Below are 10,496 nucleotides of genomic sequence, written 5' to 3' on the forward strand. Positions count from 1 at the left end.
AGGTCATGACTGTACATTGTCTTGTATAATAGTGATTACTGTATTTACATAGCACCTTTCAAAAACAATGTTGCAAAGTGCTTGACAGTGAAAATGTGATAAAAAATAATGAAGATCAAGATAAAAAGAATCATTAAAATAAATATTAATGAATTCAAAATATTTGCCGGTGCCTTTACGAACAATTTCCATTTTATGCAAATCGAATGGACAACAAAGTAATGTGAATGATGTGCTGTGAGAGCTTAGAGATGGGGACACACCACATCACTTTGGTCACAACTCCTCATCCAGCAGCCAAGACTCTCCATGAACAGTCCTCAAAGCCACAGACGGACTGGTGACTTCTGTCCAACCACTGAATACATGACACCACATTTGTGTGTTTATGAGCAGTTCAGTGTGTAAAAATGTGAGTCAACGCAAACCAAAAACAACATTTGAGAAGAGGAGGGAGCAGCTGAGAATGAACCACAAACACTAAGGGAATATGAACAGGATTCATCAACTGGTGTGTTCTTGCATCAATAAATACCATATTTTTAATTCTACTGGGTTTTATTAGTATGAATAAAGAAGAATATTTGGTGCCATGGATAGACCTAATAGGGATCCAAATAAACAAAAGCATGGTCTGTATATATAAATAAATATTCTTATAAGAGGGTTCAGTCTCATTCAGATCTAATTTCAAAAATCGAATGAATTAAAATTAGACATTTTCTTTGAGGCTGCATAGGATATTGTGTACTTGATGTAGTATTAGTAGAGAAGATTTATTTGCGCTCACATCCCCTTCATGTCGTCTTTGCCCTGACCAATCACGAGCGAGTGATGTCTCCACTCTGCGAAAGCAGTTGCCTAAAGCAGTTTTTAACTGCAGCCGAAAATAAATAAGCCTATTTTCAAGTCGACTTACAACAACCAGTAAAGCTACACTACGTCAATCTCACGTCACCATTTACGTGGCTATTTTTATGTTTATTAATTGTGGATGTAGCCAGGTAGCTATGTCGGCAAATGACATCCCCATTCTTAAAAAAGGTGCAAGATAAGCGATTAGATCACTTAGATCAAGAATTGTAAGGCGGGTGCTACAATTTTGCGACCGAGCTGTCAGTTGGGAGCATTATTACAGCATTATAAGCTGTAACCACCATATGAGAGCAGTGCATACACACACAGTCCAGTGCAGGTAACGGTTAGTTTTGTACTAAACTAAACCAAACTGTCACAGCTTGGCGAGCAGGCAGCAGGGGAAAGACATGCGGGAACAATGCAGTGATTTAATGGCTATGACTTACAGGTTTTGAGTCTAAAAGGCAGGCAGGAAACAGCAGGCAAGGTCACAGGAAACAGCAGGCAAGGTCACAGGAAACAAAACTCCAAACAGAATTGAAACAACGGAGACGAACTGACAGATGACAAAGGGAGCCCAGAGACGACACACAAGGGGAGGAGGGTGATAACGAGGGACAGGTGAGAGCGGGGCCGATGAGGAACAGGTGAAACTCATCAGGGCAGACAAGCACACCGGTGGGAAACACAAAGGCAGGAGGGGAAGCTGTCTGAAATGGGAGAAAGGTGAGTATTTCAAAATAAAACAGGAAAGTGTGACTAAATGAATCAGCATTACACTTGTAATGTATGACTGTATGAACAGCGATGCGTTCACTTACTGACGTGACGTACACACTGAAATAAAGTTGAACAGGAATGCGACCGCCTAGTGAACAAACGATACTCAGTGACGAATCTTTGAACTGATCCGAACAAAGTGATTCGAATCAGCAAAGTGTTTCATGATTTCCACCTCTAACACACACACACACACACACTCATACACCACACTTCTGACACATACGCTCATTATGTTGACAGCAACAACAACAACAACAACAACAACAAGACTAATCATTAGGAAGAGGCAGCACAATGATGGTGTTATAGCAGAGGTTTATTATTAGGGTGAACTGCTGCTGAGTTAGAGCCTCTCTGCCCTTTTTTTTTTACATTATACTGCGAATGGTGACACAACTCGCTGCTCCATTAAAGATATAAATAGCAATGAGGGCAGACGAAAAGCAATAAAAAAACACCTAAACTAAACCACTGGGAGAAATGTAATGACTTCTACTTTATCCAGGACAGAGAGGGTGAAGTTTCACTTCCAGAAAAATTAAAGAGGCTCAAAGAAGAGGCAATGACACAAAGATAAGAGCGCTGTTCATGATGAGTGGCAGCAAACATGTGAGCGGTCAAAACTGCTTAAAAAAATGCAGCAACTGATTGGCCTGTATTATTAAGGAAACAAGACAAAAAGAAGCGGAGATGAAACATGACTGTAGTCAGAAAGATTTCATTATTTTAAAATTGTTGCTGGCAGTGTTCAAAATTAATTCTGTTACCAATTGTCTTGTGAATATTACTTGTCTAATGCTGTCAACTGACTTATGGTCAGATGATACATGTGGCAATTTCTTTTAATGGATTTAGGCAGTAGTGGAAGAAGAACGCAGATATTTTATCAAAGTAAAAGTAGCAATACCACAGCGTAAAGATACTCTGTTACAAGTAAAAGTCCTGCAATCTTACTTTAGTAAAAGTACACAAATATTAGCATCGAAAAACACTTAAAAAAGTAAAAATACTTATTCTGCAGAATGGCCCTTATCGGAATCATGTATTATAATCATTGATAGATTAATGTATGTATCACTTTAATGATTTTAAGAAAAGTCAGGGGATCACCAAATTCAGGAGCATTCATCCTCTGGGGACCATGAATGTCTGTAGGTTACACAAGTTAACTTCAATCCATCCATTAGTTATTAGGTTATTTCAGTCTGGACCAAAATGGTGGACCGACTCTCCAACATCTCTCTAGAACCTCTCTGCTTTCGTGGCTAAAACTGTTAGGTCAAACACATCAAGTGAAACTAAATCTAACATATGACTTTCACCTGTCATAATGGACCCGTGGGTGACTGTAGCAATCAATACGCAGAGCATGATCACTTGGTGTTGAGCCGCTCACGTCCTCTGCAGACCGTGTCCTCTTTCATCCATATGCATCAGGCCTCACTAACCCATCCACCACCTCAGCGCGAGCTTCCCACAGATCAAAAGTCCAGGTGATGTGTGATATGGAAATAACCAAAGTGATTGGCCACGAGCCCTCCTGCTCAAAGGCAGCACAGTCCGCCTGGCAACATCTAAGGACATCAACATGAATAGTGATAGCTCAGTGATAATAGCTCAAAGGAGTCTTGCTGATTGATAGATGCTGTATCAAAGGTACCGGGTTATAAGCAGCCTGTTACCAAAGTGACATCCTCGCTTTCATCAAACCATCTGTAACTGATTACATGTGGATGTAAACATGTGCTAATGGTGCAACAGTTTGCAGCTGTTTAACACCTATTTTCCAAGTTGACTGTGAAAAACATTCACTGCAAAATCAGAATGTTCTTTTGTTTTTACTATGAATAGTTTTTAAGGGGATGAACTTTCTTCTTTGAACACTCGATGAGCTTTTTCACTGGCCAAAATGTCAACTATGCACACAAGATATATTGTTATCTAAACAAGACACGAAAGATTTCATTTCAGTACTGCAAGGTGTTTTAAGTGCAGTGAGAGAAACAGCAATATTCAGAGTCATCGTGATGTGACATGTGACTGTTTATTTATTTATTTGTTTTTTTATTTATAAATGTCGCCTAAGTAGATTTTACAATGACAGACGACAACATGTGATGCACAGGAGTGTCATTTTAACACCAATATTTTCAGGATTTTAAAGCTGAAACAATTAGTTCATTAAGTCTGTTGGCAGAAAGTTAATCAGCAGCAAATTTGAGGAATCACAATTAATCTTCAAGTCAATTCATGGTAAAGGTTCTCTGGTTCCAGGGTCTCATATGTGAGGATATGCTGCTTTTTGTTGTTGTAATTAATAAATAATGAAAACACCAGCACAGGCAATATGCATGATCAACTGAACATACAACACTTTTGAGGTCAACAAAAGTGCTTCAGTAATTAGAGATATAAAAAGACTGCACTCTATAGCAAGAGGATATGAGAGTCCATTGATACACACACACACACACACACACACACACACACACACACACACACACACACATATATACCCTCTGACTAACAAGACAGGGATATCAAAGAGACCAAAGGCTGGCGATGAGCTTTGAGCTCTGCTTAATTGGATGCGGCTTTGGCTGTTTCGGGTCCAGCAGAGTGAATAGCCCTGGGAGACAAGAGCTACACACACACACACACACACACACACACACACTCCCTTTTTTAAAACTGACAATGTTGTAGTTCTTTGATAAGATGGTGCATCGTATATCAAAATACTTTCACTTTAAACTTTTTGTAATCTAAAAGTCAGCACCCATCTTCTCAACGTTGATCCTGCTGATGACGGCACAGATATATTTGATAAATAAGGCAACAAGCTTAAAGGAAAAGTTCAACATTTTTGGGGAATACACACTTGCTTTCTTGTCTTGAGTTAAATGAGAGGATTGATACCGCTCTCACGTCTGTACACTGAATGTGAAGCTAGACCCAGGATAGGGTTAATATAGCTAACCATGGACAGGGGGAAACAGCTAGTCTTACACACAGCAAGACGTTACATCTTGTTTGTTAAAAATAAAAATAATGTTTGATGCTAGGAAGCGACTGCGTAGTAGTCCTCCAGTGAAATCACAACGTGTCGTTTTTATTCTTCTATTTTGTTACGGATTAAAATAACAAGATATAACATTCTCACGTCTGTTCCTTATTAAATATGAAGCTTGAGCCAAGTTGTTATCTTAGCTTAGCATAAAGACGGGAAGCTAGAACTTCCTAACTGGGACTATTTCTTGGCGGGGAGCCAAGTCTGGAGGTCACTGCTACAGTGCCGAGGAATAATCCCACATATAACCCCTTGTAAAACTGTATCTTGTCCTTTTTCAAATCTAGCTTTAAAATGCTGATATGCAGCTTTTGCTACCGTTGGACAGAGCCAGGCTCGCTGTTTCCAGTCTTGGACTAAGCTGTGTTAACCAGCTGACTGACTGCAGCTTCATATTTGCAGTAAAAAGGGTATCATTCTTCTCAACTCTCAGGATAACTCTCAAAATATCAAACTACTCCTTTGAATATGTTCTTACACTAGTCAGTGGTGGTAGAAAAGGAAACGTCCAAAAATCACAGTAAGAAGCCAGAACTTATATGAATAAAACAGTGAAACAGAGGTACTTGTGAGTGAGACCGCCCTTATACGTGTCCAGGGAAGAACCGGGGTTGAGCTGACATCTAAAGATCATCAATGTGTCAAAAAGCCTTGAGTTCATCCCAGCTCTGACATGCTCTGTGCGAGCTTATTAAATTGAGGCAGAACTGTCGGCTGCAGAAACTGAATTACTTCTGTGCTCGAGATGTCACCTCTTTCACCACGTTTTAGCTGCGACCACGTACGCTCACGCGTTCATGTATTCATGCACTCTCACACACTCACACACACACACACACACGCACACACCCTCACTGATCTCCATGCCAAATCTGAGCCTCCTATAGGACGAAAACTGTGGCTGCCAAACTTAGGGAGGGGACATTTTTGTGGACCAACCGACTGACGGAGCATGCTACAAAGCTGCTGGTTGCAGCTAATAAAACATGCATCCCGTGTTCATAATGCTGGGCCTGTAAACTTAACTTCAGTCTGATCCACTGCTTTCATATAACCGAGTGGTTTAGCAGCCCTGCGAGAGCTTCCTGGACTTGCTTCATGACATATGGCTGTTTTGCGCTGCCACAGCCTGATTGTGTTGTAGAGCAAGTTACCAAATCCATCAGGGCGCACAACAGGCCTTTCAATAATGAATAAGCCCGAGGCTGAGAAGCTAATAACTCAGAGAAAGGCCAGTGGTAGTGAGTTCCAACAGGACAGTTTACAGGCTGCCATCCAGAAAAGGTGCAGGATTATATTAAAACGCAGGGAGTTTAACTAGAGTGGGTTTGTTTTACCCTGGTGCCTGCTGCTGTGGTTTGCATTAGCTGCTTCCACACATTTAAAACACAGCACGATTGGCAATTTAGCCAGAATGTTTTTCACTTAATATCCTGAAATCAACAGGCATGAGTTTTAATCCTTACAATTCAAATTTAGTTTTACAGATTCTGCTTGGTTTGTGCTTTTGTGGTTTGTATGGCGCCCCATGTTTGACACAGAATTTAAAATAAAAGAAGAGAGAGGCAGCGAGGAGGGTGAGCAGATGACACTCGTTTACAGCAGCATTTCTTCACTAAGCCCCCCCCCCCCCCCGCCCCCCAAACCAGGACTTTACTCTCTTCAAGACTCATTTCTCGCCCTTCCTTCACTGCCGTCTCTTTCTTCGATCTCTCCTCCTGCTTTGTCACTGGACCATCTGTGTTGTGACGCATCCAGAGGCAACCAGCCCAGCGCTCTGCCAATCAGGTCATTTACCAAATCTCAATTGACTGCTGCTCCAGTTTCCATGGAGAAGAAACAACCAGCAGGAGGGCAGCGAGGCGAAAATCAATGATTCCCCTCGAGCCTGGCTCGGGGCCGATTCCGGACCTGAGATTTGACGCATAAGAAGAACAAAGCTGGAGTGGATGTTGTTGTCTCAGGATTTTACAGCAGAAGAGAGAATTGTGGGCAAGGTGGTCAGGGAGAGATGGGGTTTTTTTTCTCCCTCTTACCATGAAAAATATGGAAATTCTGTACATGCCTTGTCCAGCCTCAGCTCAGGCTGTGTGACAACATCGTCCTTTGAGGTTTGTGTGGAACAGAGTGTGAGCGCAGTGAAGAGAAGCAGGCTGCAGAGGTAACACACACTGCAGCCTGCTTTCTATTCTGAGACATGAAACCAGGACAGCCAAGGAGACAGTGATCAGGCCCCTGCTGATGCTCCACTAAAGGGCTTCAACACAATGCCTGCACACCACCAGCAGGCTCACCTGAACATACCTTCCATTGGCATAAACAACACCGGCATGCATGCACAAGATGAGCAAACATACTCTATGCCTATCCACATGTAAACACAAAGGGGGGAGGATATGGCTGCCACCTGTTGGTGATCCTGCTAAAGCTCACCCAGTCACCTTGCCGTTTCCCTCCGCGATGCTGCAGCAGACTCATTTATCCTCTCTGCTGCTGGCGGATGCTCTCTTTCACCCGAGCATGACTCATACCTATTGAGCCTAATGCTATACCGAGGCTTAGCCACAGTCCATCTATTGTAAAGCTCAAATGAATTACACGCAATTCAGCAAAAAAACAACAGGTTTATGTACATAGTAAGAGCTGCAAACTCAATCCAGCAATGTGATACAGCTAAAACAATCCTGTCAGTCTATTGTTCTATTATCAGCTATATTCATGCTATTATTCCAGGGACTCACACCTGGAGGAGCAGCAGGCACGGAGGGGGGGAAAAAGAAACATCTACAGTCAAATCTACATTTTTGCAGACTTCCATCAAAAGAAAACGTTGATTAAATTATTTGGGAAACCAAATCTAAACATGATGAAGGCCACGAGGAGCAGTTGTCAGCTAAAAAAAAAAAAGCTCGTGAGTGGATCTTTGATGCTCAAATCTATTTTGAATTTTTTTGCATTAGGCTGATGACATCATGCAGAATGGTATTAAAAGAGGCTCAAGCTTTAACCAGACGAACATAATAGCTTGTGAAATGTGGTGTAACCTGCAACAGAAAAGCACTTATTCATGACGATGTTCCAATTAACGAATGCAGTGTGAAGATGGGTCCTTTGGCCTTATCCCAGATGTTAACGGATTCACCCACACTTGAGTTTGTATCAATCCCACACATTATTAGAGAATGCGCATGAGGAATACATCTGGTTTGCACAGATGTAAAAAAACAAACGTCGGGACGTCATAGGGGGAAATGCTGTTTGTCCGAAATACTCAATAGCTCACACAGTATACTCTCTCTCTCTCTCTCTCACACACACACACACACACACACACAATACTCGCATCTCACTGCTGCCGCTCTTCCCTCCTGTTGCCACAGCAACGCAGCACTCGTCTCCGTGTCTCAGTGACAGCACATGCTCCCATTAAAGAAACATCCGAGAACAGCAGAGCAACAACACACTCATACATGCCGTCATCTACTGTACGACTCGCATGCAAATCAAGGATGCAGGTTGATCTCACACACACACACACACACACACACACACACACACACACACACCATCCAAGTTGAACCCCTTGAGATGATGATAATGAATAATTAATGATAATGGATGACGCTAACATGCCCCATACAAAAAAGAAACAGAATACAAATAATGGGCAAATACAGCTCTTTATTCTAAGCAACACATGGAACAACCTTTACATCTGCTCCTTCATAGTCACCAAGCTCATTCAGTATCTTTGCTCTCAAGCAAAAATCCAAACTAAAGGATAAGATCACACACACACACTCACACTGTGCAGATGACATTAAATTGAAATGTGTCCATACCTCACAGTTGCGTCCGGTGAAGCCCTGTCTGCACGTACAGGTGTACTCCCAGGTGTCCTCTGGCCTGCCAGCGGATGGCAGAGCCAGGCAGAACCCCCCGTTGAGGCAGGGTCTCCCCTCGCAGGGGTCCGGACGAGGTGCCGCCTGGGTCGGGGTGGGCTCGGCTGGGGCCGGGGTGTCCGGGGCCAGCTGGAAGGCAGAGGGGACAGCCCCGATGCTGCTGCTGCTGCTGCCGCTCAGGAGCAGGAGGAGGAGAAGCAGGGGGGCCGTGAAGCCCCGTGCGATCTGCGTGGGACGGCAGCAGGGGACTGCTGGCACCCTGCACACACTCATCCTCATACTCTGGTTTCTTCCCTTCTTCTTTTTGTTGTTGTCTCCCCTTTCCGCAGAGCTAAAGCAGCTGCCGTTCATGCAGCGGCTGAGAGATGTGTGTGAGAGAGAGAGAGAAAGAGAGAGAGAGAGGAGGCGGAGGCTGGTATAGGATGTGGAGCATCAGCTGTGCGCAGGCAGAATGACTGAGAGCAGACTGGCTGATGGTGTGGAGGCTGAGGGAGAGAGAAGGTGGGGATGCAAAAGGAGAAGGGGAGGGCTCTCGGCTCTATTCTGTCTCCGAGTCACAGTGACGAAGATAGCTGACGACACTACCCCCCCCCCCCCCCCCCCCCACACACACTCTCTCTTTCCTGGCTTCTGCATGAGAGTAGCAGGGGAGCTCTGCACCCTCCTCATTTAGAGTCTCATCATCCATAACCTCTCCTTGGAGCCGGTCTTTGAAGGTGGGAGGGAGGAGGCTGTAGTTGGGGAAGACGGAGGAGGTGGAGGAAATCTTTATCAGCTTCGCCATAAGATTAGTTGCTTTTTAGCAATAACAGGAGATGATGCACTCCAAGTGTGAAAATAGCAGAATGATGCTCAAGGTGGTTCAAAGCAAAAATGTCCAAAATCCTTCATAAAACAATTCCCATAACAGCAGGGAACTATGACGTGATGACCAAGGTGGAGAGAGAACATCTTCACATAGAAGTTGAAAGTAGCAGACATGTTGATATATTTTCCAGAGGTTTTTATGGGTATAAATTCAGGACAAAGACATGCTTTAGGTTGTTGGTTAGGTCATAATATGAGCTCTGTTTTGGGGTGGATTTTCCCTCAAGTTCCTAATCTGATGCAATGCTTTGTTGAACTTTACAAAAGGGGCAGTCCACCAATTTTACATATTAAATCTATAGTCACTAGTACCAGTAATAGTTTGAGACAAGTGGCATGACTTGAGTTATCTGGGGATTACAACTTTAGAACAGAATCAACTCAGGTTTGGGTTGTGGAGTCTGAGAAGAGATGCTCCAGAGTTGCACTGTGAGGTACTGAATGGGATCCAGTAGTTTCTAAGCTTTATTTAAAGTGTAGGTTTGCAAAAGTCTTTCTTGAACCGATGGAAGACACCCACTTGATTTCATTAACGCAAGACTACTGAAGGCTGGTATACATTTTCAATAAACTTGTTTTTTTTTGCTCAAAACAAGGACTGTTGATTCTGTCGCTCATCTCTCATACAAACATGTTAAGACACTATCTCTTAACGAACATTAACATGGGGATTATTACAGCAGATAAAAACCGTGTGTAATGTACACACCAGCATCAGGCTATTGAAACACTGGGAGCCTATCCTTTGAACAAGGGACTAAACATCAGCACATTCATTTCTCAAAAGTCCCCCAACTTTATGGAAGTGCTGGATTAAATCAATGGAGTGCCCCTTAAATTGTTTTAATATGGAAAGCTTACTAATCATATAAGACTAAGAGACAACAAAAAAGGTGAATACTGATCAATTTAACCTGCACTTCCAACATAAACGTCCTTACATTCTCTTCGATAAGAAGCAGAAGTCTCATCAGGCCCTGACCTTTCTCCAGACTCAAAGGTGGATGTTTGATTTA

The 10,496-nt window shown here is 42.9% G+C and overlaps 1 protein-coding gene across 1 annotated transcript in view; it reads right to left on the bottom strand.

Moving 5' to 3' along the window:
• dner (delta/notch-like EGF repeat containing) overlaps positions 1–9,195 on the bottom strand; it is a 44,602-nt gene extending 35,407 nt beyond the window's left edge. The window contains exon 1 of the mRNA XM_076100854.1: positions 8,554–9,195. Within this exon, the coding sequence (XP_075956969.1) occupies positions 8,554–8,964 (411 nt within the window). The 5' untranslated portion in view covers positions 8,965–9,195. The remainder of the gene's footprint in view (positions 1–8,553) is intronic.
• Between the last annotated feature and the right edge of the window lie 1,301 nt (positions 9,196–10,496).

The sequence above is a fragment of the Anarhichas minor genome, unplaced genomic scaffold, assembly GCF_050575085.1.
Source record: "Anarhichas minor isolate MPS153535 unplaced genomic scaffold, ASM5057508v1 ptg000026l, whole genome shotgun sequence".
NCBI classification, from domain to species: domain Eukaryota; kingdom Metazoa; phylum Chordata; class Actinopteri; order Perciformes; family Anarhichadidae; genus Anarhichas; species Anarhichas minor.